Consider the following 18,120-nt stretch of genomic DNA (forward strand, 5'->3'; position numbering starts at 1 on the left):
ACAGTAGATGTTTGACAGTGAGCGCTGTCCAGAATAATAATCAGAAAATGCGCTATGCATCAACTGATTAAGTTGTCCACACAAAATGAAGCCACTTACTCCAACCGCACGCACACACATAAAACGCCCGCGCATGCACACACCCTCCCCTGGTGTGGAGGATATTTTCAATTAATCAAGCTCTCTCATCAATAATGCATCACCCCTGCAGCCAGCCACTCTTTTCCAGCCATTTAATGAGGCAGCCCAGCCAGAGGGACACCATCCACACATTACTCCTGTTATAGTAAATGCTCTGGAGCAAAGCCGCAGTGACCACGAATGGTTATTAAAGTAATGCCATCATCTGTGCCTTCAAGTCAAATCAAAACCTGTCAAAGTGTGTTTGCGAAAGGGTACAAATGACAATAAGTAAACACCCTGGAAGCCACTGCGCAGTTGCGTCACCTAGCAGTCCCTGAAAACCTCATGTTGCTAAAAATGCAGGAACTCAAGAGACCAGAGGAAGTTTGTCAGGAGTCATGAATTAGTAAAACCAACGTTGCTGTGACAGAGGAGAATGTCCGGTTTGATAACATTTTGTTTTAAATTGCGGTCCTGATTTGACACATGACACAGACAATCTGGTAAGAAACTGTTAAGAATGATGAAAATATAAACCTTGTACATGCAGCATTATGATCTGAAAGGCTTTTGATTGTGCAGGGTAATTAGGTGTGGTGTTGTACAAGAGCGCTTGTTTTTGGCGTTCATTGCCAAATAATTAAGTGATAAGATGAAGTGGGCCAGCTTCAGTCTTCAAAAAGTGCTTTCTGGCAGTGAGCATCCATTAGGTTCTTGTTTTCTTTGATTTCAGTGATACAGTAGGAGATCAATAAAAGAAAAATTGTTTTGGTATTCTCCTCTTAATATGTCTGCCACTTCAAAAGAGCATCCCTTGTAATTGAAAGTTGCTGGCTACTCAAGTCGGCATTAGCTAGCAGTATCTGTCTAGTCTAGTCAGTCTCTTGGGTTGATGTATTTCAGAAATGCACTTACATCTACACTATTTGGGAAGCAGTCCATTTTCTTTGCATCAAACTTGCCTTCCAAGAAGCAATTTACTATGATCACGCTAGCAAGTCTTTAAACTAAGAAGGAGATTAAATAAATTTTGTATTTCTTGTGTGGGGAAAATGTCACATCTTAAATCTAGTTTATTTGATGGAAATGTTGTAAATTCCAAAGAAATGGAGGGTGTTTTGTGAAGAAGTGGATTGCATTAACACTGCACAGTGTTTACCTGCTAATTATAACTAGCAAGCAAAAGATATGAGTCAGGAAAACAGCTTTCAGGTTTCTCCCTTGCTGCGTAACCTCAGTAAACATGTTCCCAATTGCTTTAAGAACCCTGTAGCTAGTTTTAAGTTGTATTCAGCACAATGTGGTCTCTGGTTTTTAAGTTAGATTGACTGCTCGAGTCAAAGACCATGATCAAGCTTTAGGGTGGACCTATCCTTATGATTAAGATGTTGCTACCATATCAGCGTGCAGTTTTTCTTCACTTTTGCAGTCAGTCCAGTGACTGGAGTTTCATTACAGGACGAACTATTAACTAAGGTCACGGTGGTGATACCCACCTTTTATATACAGTCTATTATTATTATTATTATTATTATTATTATTATCATTATTACTACTATTATTATTACTATTATTATTACTACTATTATTATTATTATTATTATTATGCCACATACACTGTTTAGAAACCAATGAACACTGACAAATATGAAACAAAAGCATGTTGGAGACTATTTATTGTCTGAAATCTGTAGTTGATCGTAAATAATTTATGGTTAGTGACTGAGGAAAGACTGAACATTTGTGGTAGCATTTTCTGCCATTTCAGGTTAACATAAGGATTCGCATTTGAAAACAATTTGATCGTGTTTATGTGTTTCAAAAAAGAGCCATGGTGCACACAACAACTGTTATTCATCTAGATTATAGCTTACCAAGCTTGGCAATGTAAATAGGGGATGTATGGAAAAATCTCTCTGAATACTGATCCATAAAAATGTGACAGAGAAAGTTTCCTTGCTTTAAGAATATTAAAGCATAAAAGCCAGAAAGCTGAAGACCATACAGACCCTGAGGCCCTAGAAGAGGAACGGGAGTGCAATTTCACCCTTCTGCCCTTAAGCAGGTTACTTTGGCTCTGATGGTGAATCCTCTTTAGTGCACTAGATAACTGAAACAATCTCACAAAAGTGGATACAAGTGCCAGAATTTAGATGTGTGTCACTCCAGAGCCATTCATTTGAAAAATCCCATTACCCACTTGAATTTTCATCCATCCATCCATTCGCTTATCCTTTTCAGGGTCGCGGGGGGCGCTGGAGCCTATCCCAGCTGTCATAGGGCGAGAGGCAAGGTACACCCTGGACAGGTCGCCAGTCTGTCGCAGGGCTAACACACAGGGACAGACAACCATTCACACCTAGTGGCAATTTGGATTATCCAATTAACCTATCCCCACAAGCTGCATGTCTTTGGACGGTGGGAGGAAGCCGGAGTACCCGGAGAGAACCCACGCAAACACGGGGAGAACATGCAAACTCCACACAGAAAGACCCCGGCCTGATGGTGGAATGGAACTCAGGACCTTCTTGCTGTGAGGCAACAGTGCTAACCACCGTGCCACCGTGCTGCCCATTCCTTTTGGGCCATTTTAGGAAAAAGCATTTTTCCCACAAAACTACAATAACTGGATACATTTCAGAATCAGAATCAGAATCAGAAAGGGGTTTATTGCCAAATGTTGAGCAGGTTTACAACATTAGGAAATTGCTGAGGTTTTACTTTTTATTTTTATTCGTTTGGCTACAGGTAACTCAAATTTATAAATTAAAAAAAATCCTCAAAGCTTCTTTGTCTGAAGGAAAACAAGATAATCGCAATCACATGTGTGTTACATGCTGCTCCAAACGTGTGATATGAATTGCAGCTGCATAGTGCCATAGTGCCTTTCACCATTTAGTGATGATTTAGTGATTAGGAAATGTAACATTCAGTGCTAATTTATTCCCTTTCAATTCAATAACTTTCATATAATCAGTGCATGAAGAGCCCTTTATGAGGTTTTGGAGATACTGTATGTGACTGCTAACCATGTGATTAACTTGTTCACTATTGTGGAGAAGTAAAAGTTAAATGGACTGGTTCTTATGTAAAGATTTCTACTCATGCCTTAATTACCCATTCACACACGTACTTTTTTTTCGTATCTAAGGCAGTTGATGGGAAAACTATTTCTAAAGCCAAATTCACACAGGCCAAGGTACTGTGACACCCCCCCCCCCCCCCCATTTTTTTCCCTAGTGATCTACCATTGGAAAATGTTTGTATTCCACAACTGGTTGGCAAAAATCTCCTCATGATTTTTGATTGCTAGCATATTGGTTGCTAGCATATTGGTGTTGTCACCCCAATGTTTGCATGAAAGTGACTTATCTTTAAACACTACCCAGCTACTCTCCGAGCCATAGGTCAAACTGTGAAAAATGTGACACAACCTGGAGACTGAAACCACTTGACATCAAAGTAGAATCTGTGCCTGTCTGTATCGGTAAGGCAAAACTTTATTTTGAAGAACCATTTCCCTTTTCCTAACCTTTGGCTCTGCTCAATTATTATCATCAGTTATTGTCATTAACAGGCTAACACATGGAGACGTAACTATTTCCCTTCACACCAACAACCACTTTAGAATCACTAGTTAACCTGATAACTTGGACTGATTCAGACCTAAAACCTTTTTGCTGTGCTGCCCAGCAGTTCGCTATATTGGCTAAGTCATATAACTTATGTATATATGTATATTACAACCTGTCCTAGTTTAGTCCATGGTAACACTGTTTTACTCTCGCCTACCACTCTTAAAAGTGCTAGTTGCATCCACCCCCCGCCCCTTGCAAACCCAGAAGGATACATCTGGAGGTACTTAGGGTTCAGTATGTTGCCCAAAGGCACTTTAACATACAGAGCTGAAGATTGAACCACCAAACTTCTGAATAGTAGTCAACCCCCTCCTTATGTCACAAACCACACTAAACAAGCTTTTTGGGAGCCATGGGTGAGAATTGGAAAACCAGTGCAGCGTGTAAGGGCTCCAGAAGTGTGATCGAAACAAATAGTGTGCAAATACTAATGTTGACTTTTGCATATTTGAACATGAATATAATGACACTAATATAATTCAAAAAAGCAAGTCCAGTTCACTTTGCCTGAACAACAAACGATAGTCCAGTGCTTTTGTTGACAGCCATATTGAAAATTGCCACCATTGTGAGTTTTCAAACGGCTAATAGGGATTATGTGCCAATTAGGGAACTTGTATCCATCTGTGAACAATTTCCCTGTAATGTGAAGTTATCTGCTGCACTGCTGTAGTATGCACAGGTAAGTGGCTTCTTAAATTTGAAAAAGTAAAACGTCAGTTGTTAGAAGAGTTCATCCTGCAGTCTTGTGGTATTTCTATCCTCTGACAGAAGACAGATGAGACTTTAACAGGCACTATAACCTACAAATCATCCGCATTTTAAAACAGCAAAGATGGCACCTTGTTCATTTGTTTTCTTTTGTCTCTTCGACCTCTGATAAATATGAATTGGAGTTTTTTTACAGTAAAATGTTACTGTGCTTTGCAGTGAATAATTGTGTAAGGGAGGAGGCACATTTCCCCTTAAAAACACTCTCTTCAAAGCAGTGATACTGCTGTCCTGACCTTCTTCAGCTGTTATCATTTCTTAACACCTCGCCACTTTTATATGTTTTTTTTCCAATCAGGCCAAAAATGGTGATCTCTAAGGAACATAACCATATGAGCAGAGAATCTGACCATCTGGCTTGCTCTGCAGCTAAAAATCGCGGGGGACGAGAAGAAACTGACGAATGTCTCTCGGCTTCTGCCGCCCGTCAGTGTCAAGATGTCTCTTTTAAAAATAAAACATGTTGTCAGAAGCTGTACATTGCCAATAGTGTGATTGCAAGGAAATGTAAGGCCCTCTTGAAAGAGAAGTTTCTTTTTGAAGGAAAGAAAGGAGAGACACCACAAGGGGACAAAAACTAATTTCAAGTTTGTGGTGTTGGACTGATTCCAGACGTAGAGATAGCCACACTGGGTGGGATAGTTATGGGAAGGGCATGATATAAAATCTGTGTGGAGTATAATGACTGGCTTATCTCTGAAGCTCACAGTGCATGAATTCCTTACCCCATCGGGTCTCCTGTCAATTCTTTATTGTGGGAAGTAGTTTTCCATTTCTGTTCTATCAAAAGACTGTGAGATGAGAATATGTAAGTAAGGATATGGGCTACAACTCCCGCATTAGTTATTTCATTTCCAATGACTTAGCAACAAGCCTTTGCTCTGCTTTAATTTCCCAGGCATGCAATGACCGATGTCACCGACGCTGTTATTGCTCCATAATACATAAATCCCACTAATTAGAGGTCAATGACTCATGCTTGATGCAAAAAGGCTGCATGGGATGTCCCCACAAATATTTAACCACGCATTTGTGTCTGTTTTGCTATCTTCCCTATTAGTTCTTTTGTGCATCACATAAAACATGAAAATGATCCGCTTGGCAGACATGCCTCGACTAGACATGGTTCAGGAGAGCGGTGGCCGTGGCAGCACTTTGACAGCCGGGTTATGGTTTCTCGGTCCCAGTAATGAAGGACTACTGAGTGTGTCATCCAGGAAAAGGGCCTCTCCCCTGTCTGTCTGTCAGCGGGCCAGCTGGATTCAATCCTACACCTCAGAATAACACCAGGCTTTAAATGCTGCAGCTTGGCCACCCTTTGCTTTAATAGACAGACAGAGCTCATTACATGAAAACAGTGGCTAACCCTCTCCATAACAGAACTGGTAAACTTACATTAGTCAAAGCACAGCTAAATCATTTAGTCGATTTCGTTTTTTCTGCCCCCCCTTTTATCTCCTTTTCCAGCTTACGCATCATTCTGCTCATTTCTGCACAGCTAGCAAACCACAGGCGTTGAAATAGGAGAAAGAGAGGAGCTCTACTCAAAGCGATACTAGAGTGGCTCATTTTCCTAGGGGTAGAGAGCTGTGTCTACCCTGCAAACTGTCCATAATATACAGAACAAGAGTGGGGATTAACTAAAATGTCAAGAGAGACAGGTTAAGCTGACAGAATATTGGTTTATTTCGAGGGGTCTCACTTTCAAAGTCGAAAAGTCAGAAACTTCTCAAAGCAAAGTCTTGAATCGTTTTCAGTCGCCTCATATTGCTAAGCAGAAAAAATTCAATTTCCACAGACTTTCATTTGACTTTCAGGCAAAGGAATGGTCATAGCAGCTTAAAACTCCCACCAGTGGAGTGTAAGGCTCAAGAAAATGATGTTTGCACAATAAACAAATGGAAGAACATACATTTGAAATTAGCCAATGACACCAAAACGCTGTGCATAAATTCTCTGGGAACATAGCATTTATATTAATGTCCCTGTTATGCAGTTAATTTTGAAAAACTCAGCTGGTATTCATGTATCCGCCAAACTTTAAAGAATGACAGCTAGGACTGTGCAAAGCCTCGAGGAGTGTTTTGATATACAACTGTGAGAGTATCTCAGTATCGAGATTTGCCTGAAGTGAAATTCAAAACGCCTCATCTGGTCTGATTTCCCTGCACTATAAGAGCAGACTGGGCTTCATTAGCAGTGGCTGCTGTGCTTTATTGGCACAGAAGATCCCATTTTCACTACAGAAATTACTTGCCAACAGCTGCAAATTGACAGGGCGCCATATTTCCTTGCAAGTCAACTCTTATTAACAGCAATTCCTGGGATCTCCACGTCCCGGTGTCCAAACACAGCAGTGTCATCAGCAGGTATATTTGAACAGTAGGATCTGAGGACCTTACAGGCGTTGTTTACTGCACTGAAAATGACTAAATATAGGAGAGAGGCTTTGCCAGCTGCTTACACACCATCAGTGAAGCCATTCAGAGCCAATCTGCTGACATCTGAAGGACACACTCACAACAAATCACACATCACATTCAAATGGAAGTTTTGAAACTTTCAACAATGATGGTGTTGCTCTCCATTAGCGAGCTAATTCCCCAGCACAAAGGCCTTGTATGGTATCGATGATTACTCTTCTCCAGAATATCAGGCTGCTCTGACTGATGGTGGCTGCAGCAAAGGTTAATTAATGAGCAGTGGCAGGAGCGATGGCTGCTGGCAAGGGAGAAGGTCTCCTGGGATTTGGATGCAGCGAAAGATAAAGGCGGAAAAGGAGAGGGTATGACTACTCAGCTGAAATTGAGTCTCCTTTTCTATCTGGATAACCTCCATGCACCTAATAGTGTGAGAAAGCTGCTTGATCACTTAACCAAACTCGGTGCATGGAATTAGATTATAATGCAGCTTTTCATCATTTTCTCCATAAAACCTTATTTCATGCAATGATTATGTATTGGTTATCAGACATCAAAGATAATCTAGGAGGCAACCTTCTAGCTTAAATTAGTTCTGCAAATCATCTGTTTCTTGTGATCAGACATCAAAAGATTTTCATAAAGCGTATTTGTCTTTCCGAGCAGCAGGCGTTTGCAGTGTTATTTTCAGATGAGAAATGAATTCTATGGAAGAACACTCTGACATATCACTTTATTTTTATCCTGTCTGTAAGATTCCATTAAATTTAATTGGTGGAGATTATCTATACAGACTTACATTTGATGTGCGAGCTATACGAGGCAGAAGCAGGGTTCCTTAATGTTCTGTGCCATTATGTTAAAAGTCCAAAGATAATCTGTGATGATAATCTGCATTCCCTCTACAGATATAAAAAAGCTTTACAATAAGACACCAGAATAGAGACAGAGATTGAATAATACAGAATCTTTTTGAAGCTTTCTCAAGACAAAATCTAATAAAGTTCCAGTCTCCATTAGGCTCATCAGGTTCATCCACATCTGGAAGAATTAGGGCAGCCTGTTTCACAGAAAGCAGTTATCGAATCTGAAATTGTTTCAGCATGCTTTTTACGATGTATAAAGAATACACGACTAGCTTCCAGTGATACCCAACCAAAACTGCTTAACAAAAAGATAGTACAACATCAAGCACAGCAGCGTACCCCCCTCTCTGCATCCAACAACCTGGATTTGGATGTTGGGTGCAGGCCTCATGTTTTAACATCATCTCCAATATTCTGCATCCAGAGCACTTTTATATTTTTGTGCTATTTTTGCATGCAGCAATCCATTATCTTGTGTTCATCTCTTTAAGCAACTCAAGTCCACATTGTAATTTAGTCTGGAACATGCTGTCAGTTAGGAGATCACAGCAACCCACACATTGCTGAAACTGCACTCCACAGCTCTGATTAGTTTATCTTCTTCTTGTTTCATATGTCTATGCCCTTAAAAAGTTCGGGCGTCACAACAGATTTCCATTAGATGAAAATATAAATCCTGCACTATATAATACTGTATGTTTTGAATCTCATTTCATGTGACTGTGGTCTATATTCTACTGCTGCCAATCACTGTTTTTGTGGGTTTCGCCACCTGCATTGATCAAAGAATTGGTCCATAATTTGCATAATAATATAAATTCTCCACTAAAAGCCTAACAGGGGTATTTTTATTCTTTTAAATCATTATTTTAGGTAGATTGTCCAATCTTAGAATGACTTGCTATGAATATCTGGAAACCATATTCCTCCTTCATCGCATGAGTTTATTAGTTGTTGTTATTGATCTTGGGGATTTTGTCTCTTCACAGGAAGGCTGTGACTATTTTTTTTTTTAAATTTTATTTCCATAAACCAGCTTGGAGGGAAAGTGTTATAGATGCTTTTTGTCTTTTTGTTGTTGTTTTCTTAAATCCACCTTTGGTATAATAACTTCTAGATTTGTCCCACAAGAATAAAAGCAAGCTTTTCTACGTTCCACTCCCTCATACTCCTGGTGGATTCGACTCATTCGGGTTTTCAATGAGGTTTGAATATTTACTGGGTATTTCATCTTTATCAGTCTAAACCTTGAGGGTCCTTGAACCACATGCCTTTACAATACTCACTCAAAAGGACATTATTAGTATGAGGGGACCAAGAATTGAAAGCCTTTTGCCAGTGACATTAGGAGGTTCCTATTCCATCCTGTCAGCAAAGTAGTGAAACTGATATATTTGGATCACTTTCTGGTTAGAAGTAAGTAAGAGTGTGGCCACATTTGGGTATTGGCCCTTTTAATTGAAAGATGATTTTCTAATAGTCATCAATTCTGCAGTTGCTATCAGTTCAGTTCCAATTGATTACATTTAGTAGTTACTAACTGTACATATTAATAAATATTAAGACTTATTTTCTGGAGTAATGCATAAGTTAATAAAAATAAACACAAAAATTGAGCAGTATACAGGCTCTGTAAAAATACTATTATTCCAAGGAAAGCAAACGGAGGAAAAACATAGTTTATGCTGCAAAGGTTTATAATCATTTCTATAAATTTGGGTTTAATCATTGTTTTTGTCAGAGAGGTAGAGTTTAGTTTTGCATCATTCTCTTGTCTTCTCTTTAAATGACACCAGTAATTGTCTGGTTAAAAAAAGAAATGAAGTTATTAGTTATGTCCCAGCTCTCTGTGAAGCCTGAATAATTATTAAGCACGTATGCATACAGGGGGAAGATTACTCCTGCATTCAGAACGAATGGAACTACTTTACAAGCAGAGACTGCAGGTCCAGACTTGTAGAAACCTTCCAAAGCATTTGCCTGAGGTTTTTCTGTGAATAATGTGCCTCTGCGTGGAAGCATTAGGCACAGAGGACCCTGCCAAGCATTAGAGTGTTACAGGAGGGATCAAGAACAAATGAGTAATGAAATGACTGACTCACCATTCTGAGACATAAGACACAGCATGTGCTCTTTCGAAGCCTGCTCCTGTTAAGGGAGTTTCAGTCAGAGCATGGCATTAGAACTTCCTGACATGTTTTTAATTGTTGGTTCCTCCTTGTCATGCACATCACCCATATAAGCAATTAGGCTTCTGTCATCCGTGTCTAATAAATTGGAGATTGTGCTAGTGCAAAAATGTGGCAGCACAAGCGTCTGCGTAAACAGACACATTACTAGCAGGTTAGCCGTAATCATACGGAAAGAGAGCACGTACAAATTAAAATTTATGTTCTGTCTTTTGTAGCGAAGGATAATAGCTAGTTTAACATGAGTATAAAAGCAGCTAATGAGGACAAACGCCTTATAATCACATGGCCTATGCCATTGTGGAAAATAATACACTACACCTAAACAAAGACTGGTTGTCAATATATTTATGAATTTATTCTTTTCGTTACATTAATTTCTCTTTCTGCTCCAGATCCAGAAAAAGAAAACTGTCAAAAAAGAAATGATTGTAATTCAAGGCCACAGAAGCAAGGAACCATATCCCCACAAGCAAATACAAAACAGAGTTGGTAACAGGATTGCAACACCAAAGTGAAAGCATGTCTGCCAAGTCTACACATTCAAAGACCACGAACATCAAACGGGTTTTCCAGCCAGTCAAGGGTTTCAGTGTTCATAGAGAAAAAAACAAACAGGACTGCTTCTAGCCAAGGAAAGATGGATATTTCCAAATGAACACTGAGTATTCTGTGAACAGATGCGATGGCGAGTTTAGAAACGAGTGCACCATCTGCATGTTACATGTGATCCATTTACAGTACAGAAATGTCTAAGCAAGACAGCATCAAAGGTTACTGAGTAGCATTTTTTTTTTACCCAGGCCAAGGAGCATAACATCACAGAGTAAAAATGGTCTCTGATTTTTTTTTTTTTACCTATACTTCATATTCATCTGTGTTCAGTGCAAGGCTCACTGGACTCTTTAAAGACAAAAACCTAAAATATGATTGGCTATCTGAGTGACTGCAACTGGAAATAGAAACACGTGTTGTTTGCTTTTCCTTCAGGCCTTTATAGTGAATATATCACAGCAATAAAACACAGTAAGCCTCTGCTATGGCATCTTGCAGATTAATATAACTAGCTGAGGGGGGTGCTTTGGAAATTGCTTTGACTAGAAATGTGTCAAGGCTGACAGTTTCTTTTTTTTACCAGTTTGATCCCTATTAAGCACATCCCTCAGATCTAATTCAATAAATGCTAAAGGGAGTTACAATAATGGTATTCATTCCTGATCTTTTGGGATATATATCTTTAGAACTCATAAATACTTTACTTTCTTTCTTCTACACATATTTTATATATCTTCAGAGATTTTATGCTTCCATAATAATTAAGCGGATACAGTAAAGTTAGCCCTGGAAAATGCACTGAATCCCACATACAATCAGATTTTGTGAAAGTGCTAAACTGCTGTGACATCTTTGAGTTTCTAACTAAAATCCTTCGTACAACAAAAATACAATCTATCACTTGAGTTTAAAAAAAAACACCAGTCATCTTCTTGTTCTCCATTTTCAACCCCTTACAATGCAGCATTTTTTATACAGTTTTAAAGGGAAACAGCATTCAACAGTTCAGACAGGAAAATGACATCCCAAATTAGCTGTCTCCTACAACTTCAAAACTTATTAATGAGCTTCATAACATATCTGTTCCAAACCAATAAATGTACTGCCACTTCCCAAAAAAAGAAAAAAAATCAAATAACCAAGCTTTGAATTTTGCACAAAGCATTTTTTCCTCACACCACGGTTGTTGGGTAGTATCATAAAATTTATGTTGAAATTCAGTGATATTCATCAGTATGTAAGACAAGACAGGTCTAAAGTTTCAGTCGATAAAAAGAGCGCTACAAGTAACTGTAGAGGGCTGCTTAGAGGGAGAAGAACAATAAAATGAGCTCCCTTCCACCTGTTCCAATGCAAAGTATTCCTCCCTCACAAACATCTGTCGCTGTAGTCGATACAATACTGTACACACACCCAAACAAATACAACTGAGGGAGAAAGCTTGAAGACAGACGGAGAGACAGCACAGTTTTTCTTCAACTTTTAACATTGTTTTTTTTTTTTTCAGCTCAGTGCAAAAAGAAAAAGAAAAAAGAATACATTACAGAGCTGGCTGTGACTGGCAGCTACAGTAAACAAAGACAGCTCAATATCAGCTGACCAGCAGCGGTTAACTGGTGAACCTAGTGTAACCCAGCCTCTTCATCACACTTCCACACACATCCTCTATCAGTCGAACGTCCTTTCGAGACATTTTCTGTCTCCATATGTTAATGTTGGCTGGTGAGATGTCTCCTTCATACATTAGATTGTACAGGTTCGTAGAGGTGGTGAATATGAGTTGATTGAGGGCTGTGGGTGACACAGGCACCCCCAGAAATGTGTGTATTGTCTCTGCCGTCTCCTGGGGGAAGTTGACCACATCCTCAAACCTCACTCGGAGAAAGGACTCCTCGGGAAGGCTCTCACTGACCCTCAGAGCGGCTGCGGTGTGTGCCAGCCACAAATGAGCCAGAATCAAAACAGGATTTGTCTCATAACGGGACAGTAGCCTCTGGATCATTTTAAACTCTGGCGCAACAGCTGAGCACCCATCCCTGACAGCATCCTCCTTGAATATCAAGGAAAGGTGCTGTGGGATGTTTTTAAGGGAGTATAGGCTGGGTTTGCTGTTATAAACCATGAGATAAATCCATGCTCTCGGGTCTCTCACCAAGTATATTGTCCTCAAGGAAAGTCCCACTACCTCCTGAATGAAAGGTAGTTTGAGTGTCCAGCTTCCACTCTGCATGTTGATTACCACCCGGGCGTTAGGGTACTCTGCAACATGCCTTCTCATTTCCCTTACATACTCTGCATCTCTGTCCAGACTAGCCCTCAGTTTGCCCTTCAGGTCAGATGCTGGTTCTCTCTTCCTGGATCTTTTCTTTCTGTCCCTGGGGACGCTGACTCTCTGGGTCTGCTTGACCCTGCTGCCCTCTACGAGCTGAATATTTTGCAAGTGCAGCTTTGTGTTATGCACTAGCGAATGCAGCCAGCCCTGGATAATCTTAAACCGTGCGTTCACGGCGTCTGACCTTGACCATTCACAGGCATCGACCAGGGTGTCAAACTCAAACTCAGTCTCAGGAATGTCCACATGCTCGGTGGGGACCCTTATATAAACAAAGTCTGAGCTATTGTAAAAAAGGTGCTTGAGTATTTCCGATCCCGATCCGGGAAGGGTCGTTATGACAACAGTGGGAAGGGGGAGCCGGTGCTGCTCGTACAATCTTATTTGTTTGTTTACTTCGCTTTTGGCACCCGCACCTTTCCATTTTACCCCACAGAGAAGCTGATCGCAGCTGTTAGAGACAAACAGCAGCTCGGCTATCCACAGAATGAGCACGGTGAGGAGTGCGTAACGCATCAGCCTGCTGAAGCAAACATAAAACTTTCTCTGCATGGTCAAAAATCCTATAGCCACACAGAGAACGACCCCCGCTATTACATTGACTGTGAAACCAAAGTCAAACAGCTGATTATCACTGCTGATTTGTTTAGGGAGGATTTGTGTCCCAAGGCCGTATCGGGTGATTTGATATCTATCCTCAACTTTACTGTGACCTCCAAATCCCAAATAACTCAACCTTGCCCCAATGTCTTTATAGTTTGTAGCAATGGACACAATCTTCTCTGTGTTATTAATGATTAAAGAAAGCCTCACTCCATTTTTGCTGTTATCTATAAATCTACAGTTGGACACTTTGACATACGGTCCGTGCAGCACGTAAGCCACTCTGCTGACCGGGCCTGTCATTTGGAAAGTAACGTTTATATACTGCGTCCACCTCTTTTTAAACTCAGCCGCCTGCTCTGCTTCCTGTATCCGTGTTTCAGGGCTGTGGCCCTGAGTGTCAAACCAGAACATTTTATAATGAGCATCCCACACATCCATCATCGCGCCGTTATATCTGTCCATGAATCTGAAAGGAACGTATTTAAAGTCAATGTCGAGATTGTGGAAAAAAGCACTGAGTGACTTTATAGGTGAATCACCCCATTTTTCTACATGGTCAAGGACTAGCAAAGTCTGCGAGTTGAGCAGAACCAAAGCTCTGAATACACTCTTTAGTCTCATGGCAGGTGAATAAGCCAGCACGGCTTCCCCACTCACAAACATCGTATCCTTGTGTGACAAAGCGGCAATCACCTCACCTCTAGCGTCACCCACCCCTTCATCGGTCCAGCGCAGCCACTTAGCGCACTCCCCCAACTGACCCTCCCATGGATTGTTACACTGGCTGGTAGGAGATGGACTGAACACTAAAACATTGTTAAGGTAGCTGTACTTTGGACCATAAAGTGCTTCAGACACAAATACTTGCCCATTAGGAGCAAAAGTAAAAGAGTTCTGGTCTGGGTGCTCATGACCAGGGTTAAAGCTGTTCCAGCCATCCACCCAGGAGTAAGGCTTGTCATGGACAATGTCATAGACTGCACGGCCACCCAGGCTGCCAGACTTAAAGGAGACAAAAGTATTACTCTGGCCATTGGGAAGCCCAGCTCCGTATGTAACCACACCCCAGTTTGAGAAAATATACATTTTAGCTTTGCCAAAATCGTGGGGAGGCTGCGGCGTGAGGTGGGAGTTGTACCAGATGTATTCTGTGTGAAGTGTAGCCCAGCGCTGGGCAGATGACTGCCCCATGGGGCCGTCCTTCGGCCGATGCTTTCGAATCTGTTGAGCCAGCCAGTTGCCCGTTCCATTCTTCATGATGAACGTGTCGAGGAAAACAAGCTGGCTCTCTGGACCATAAAACCAGTTGTAGTTTGAATCCGCAATGCCGACTGTTCTCTGAAAGCCCGGCAACAGCGTGGCATAATAAAACCAAAAGTGGCCCCGCAGCCAGTTGTTCTGCATGTTGTCTATGTTGAAATGACGCTGAGCTAAGAACACATACTGGGTGATAGACTTGGCTGTGTAGCTTCCGTAGGCTACTCCCTCATCCAGGGAGCCATCAACAACGTGATTCAAAAGAAACATTGTTTTCTCCATATAGTTAACTGCCACTTGTTTCCAGATCATTGACTCTGGGTCGTCATGTGACCCCACCACTATTGCACCTGTCAGGATGGCTAATATGTTGGTGGTTTGATGATTTTGGAGATACTGTTTGCCCCATCCTCTGTACTTAGAGAGCTCATACAGCTCCACCGTCTCAGCGCGAATTTTCTTGAGGTATAAATCCTTTCTACGCTGATCCAGGTAGGAGTAAATAAAGTCATAAGCAGTAGCAAACCCAGTGAGAGAGTGCGCCATGGGCACCTCATCATTCGGTGCACTGGTCACCTTCCAGTCTGAATATTCGGCCATCCTATCCATAAACTTGATAAGAAACTGCAGAGCAGCAGAATCCTCTGGGCACAACAGGCAGTAGAGAGCCAGGGGAGGCAGGTTGTTCCCATAAATCTCATTCCACTTGCTTGTAAACTCCTCATGTTTCACAGGGGGCAAGTAAAAGGGAACATTAGACAACATAGTGAGCACAGCAGCTCTGATGACTTTAAATATGTGACTGTGGGTGGTAGAGGACCTTTGCCTCAAGTGTAACACATCCACTTGGTTAAAATATAGGTTGGGATGGGAGTCAGCAGACTGGAGCTTCCAGTGCTCACTCGCTCTGTCTTGTGTGAGCTTGACCTGCAGCAAGTCATCTGTGAAAACGTCTCTGTCTGTGGTGTTGAAGACCCCCGAGAAAGCTGTGCCCACTGCGAACAATGGTAGTAAAAAAGCTGAATATACAACCCAGCTGCCAGCCATTTTTCCAGGTGTTTGCGAGCACATTTTACACTACAGGATTTTAAAAAGTAATTAGCTGACAGTTTTCTTCAGTAAAAGTGTTGCAATGTCCCGGAAAAAATAAGTTTTCAGAGTGAAAGTCCAGATTACGTTTAAATATTAGGGATGCACAAGTCCATGGCGTTTTTATTTTAAAAGATAATATGATGCAATATCAAATTCCTGGGCATGATAGTCAAGAACAAGGATTAAAAAAAACTTTCGTGCAGAAGCAAGCACTATCCAAATCCAAGTGCAACAATGTTTGCAACAGTTTGCAAAGGCAGCAAAACACATCATAAATAAATATAAATAAATCTCTGATGGTAAGAAGATCTTTTTCCTATGTTTTTGAATTAAAATACAAGAAAAAAATCCTTATGCCTGCATGGTGCCGTTCGTCTTCATAGTAATATGGGCACTCGCGACGACTGGCGTCTCCCCCTTTGCCAGTAACTCATATTGATCTCCTCCCCAAAACATTTCCTCTCGGACAAACATCAGTCAGCCCCAGTCTGTGTCCGGTCCAATCACAGCCACCCAAAGGCTCCGTGTGCAGCCCGACCGAGCCGCAACATCCACGGACATAAACCTCAGCAAACAACGCATCTCCGCTGCAAACATTGCTTGGTACCTCCGCTGCAGAGACGCCAAATCCTTAATTTTGCAAATCCTGATCGGGTAATTGATCTGTTTGCATTGTTGAAAAGCAGTCCTCTCCTCTCCTCGCGCTTTATCTTCTGCTATTAGTGCGGGTGAAGTCCGAAAGGAGGAAAGTTGTCGTCACTCCTCAAGTATTCAAAGAATGAGACATTTTCCCCCGATTGTCCGCAGAAAACAGCGAATCAGCCCGCCGAATGGAAAAAAAATCCACGTGGAAATCTGCCGTATCTGTGGGAATATTGGTGTTCCCGCTGGCGTTTGAGACGCACACAACTGAGCCTGTGTATTATGTGTGTATCCCCGGACGCGTCTCCGTTGTGTCCTCCCGACTGTTCAGCACAGTCAGTTTGATTGTTTTCCTGCACTGGATGGAAAAATTTCCACTGTACAAACTGTAGAGGGAGCCGTGACTTCAGAAGCCCGATCTCATCTCTCACAGAGTGTGGGGAGGCTTAATATTCACTCCATTATTATTTATTTTCGTATTCCTGAGCGATGTTAAGTTTCTACCTAACATTAGGGCAGCAGCAGGTGATAAAACACGTTTTAATATCTCTTTAATGTGATCTGCACGACTCTTTTATTGTGTCATTTAAGGTTCAAGGTTCAAGGTTTATTATTTGTCACATGCATAGTTATACAAGTATAACACACAGTGAAATGTAGTCTGACACGCTCCTCGACATGTGCAAAAATGGGGGGGGGGGGGGGGGGGGGTAGAGGAAGAACACACACACACACATATATATATATATATTATATACATTGGGTGAATGTGCAGTAGTAGCAGCAAGCAGGTGAATTCTGTACATTAATATGAATAGACATCTGACTATTTTACAGGATAGACAATATAGACATATTTAAAATTAAAGGAATTGAAATGTACATTGTGCCTTGGTTTAGTGTCTGGAAGAGAGTCCTGTCTCAGTCAATTATAGATGATGTGAGAGGGCGGGTGTGTGTGTTTAGGGCACGGATGGCTTGGGGATAGAAGCTCCTCTTGAGTCTCTCTGTCCTTGCCCGGATGATGCGGAACCTTCTACCAGATTGCAGAAGTTGGAACAGTTTGTTGCCAGGATGGGACGGGTCCTTCAGTATCTGCGCTGCTCTAGTCCGGCATCTCCTGGTGTAGGTGTCCTGAAGTGGGGGGAGAGCAATCCTGCAGCAGCGTTCTGCTGTACGGATCACTCTCTGGAGAGCTTTTTGGTCCTTCACACAGCTGTTCCCAAACCACGATGTCATGTTCTGTGTGAGGATGCTCTCCACAGCGCCTGTATAGAAAATCCTGAGGATCTTTGGAGAGACCCTGAACTTCCTCAGTTGTCGTAGGTGATACAGGCACTGCCTAGCCTTTTTGGTCTGGACCTGAATGTGGGCAGCCCATGTCAGGTCTGAGGAGATGTGGACACCAAGATACTTGAAGGACTGCACCCTCTCCACTGGAGCTCCATTGATGATAATGGGCTTGTAGTCTCTGTGCTGACCCCTTCTGAAGTCCACCACCAGCTCCTTGGTCTTGCCGACGTTCAGCTGGAGGTGGTTGTCCTGGCACCATGATGCCAGATTCTTCACTTCATCCATGTAGGCCGCCTCATCGTTGTTGGAGATGGCACCCAACACCACTGTGCCGTC

At 41.7% G+C, this 18,120-nt stretch overlaps 1 protein-coding gene across 1 annotated transcript; it reads right to left on the reverse strand.

The window, feature by feature from the left end:
• Positions 1-11,727: 11,727 nt before the first annotated feature.
• On the reverse strand, positions 11,728-15,884 carry dselb (dermatan sulfate epimerase like b). Its single transcript, XM_085362103.1, has one exon. It carries the CDS (start codon positions 15,826-15,828, stop codon positions 12,172-12,174), a length of 3,657 nt encoding a protein of 1,218 aa, XP_085218229.1. The 5' UTR covers positions 15,829-15,884; the 3' UTR covers positions 11,728-12,171.
• Between the last annotated feature and the right edge of the window lie 2,236 nt (positions 15,885-18,120).

The sequence above is a fragment of the Diplotaxodon limnothrissa genome, linkage group LG9 (genome assembly GCF_057381915.1).
Source record: "Diplotaxodon limnothrissa isolate DT_005_m linkage group LG9, D_limnothrissa_male_GT1.1, whole genome shotgun sequence".
NCBI classification, from domain to species: Eukaryota; Metazoa; Chordata; class Actinopteri; order Cichliformes; family Cichlidae; genus Diplotaxodon; species Diplotaxodon limnothrissa.

Coding starts and splice junctions, on each gene's coding strand:
- dselb (XM_085362103.1), bottom strand. CDS start 15,828: ATGTGCTCGCAAACACCTGGAAAAATGGCTGGCAGCTGGGTTGTATAT.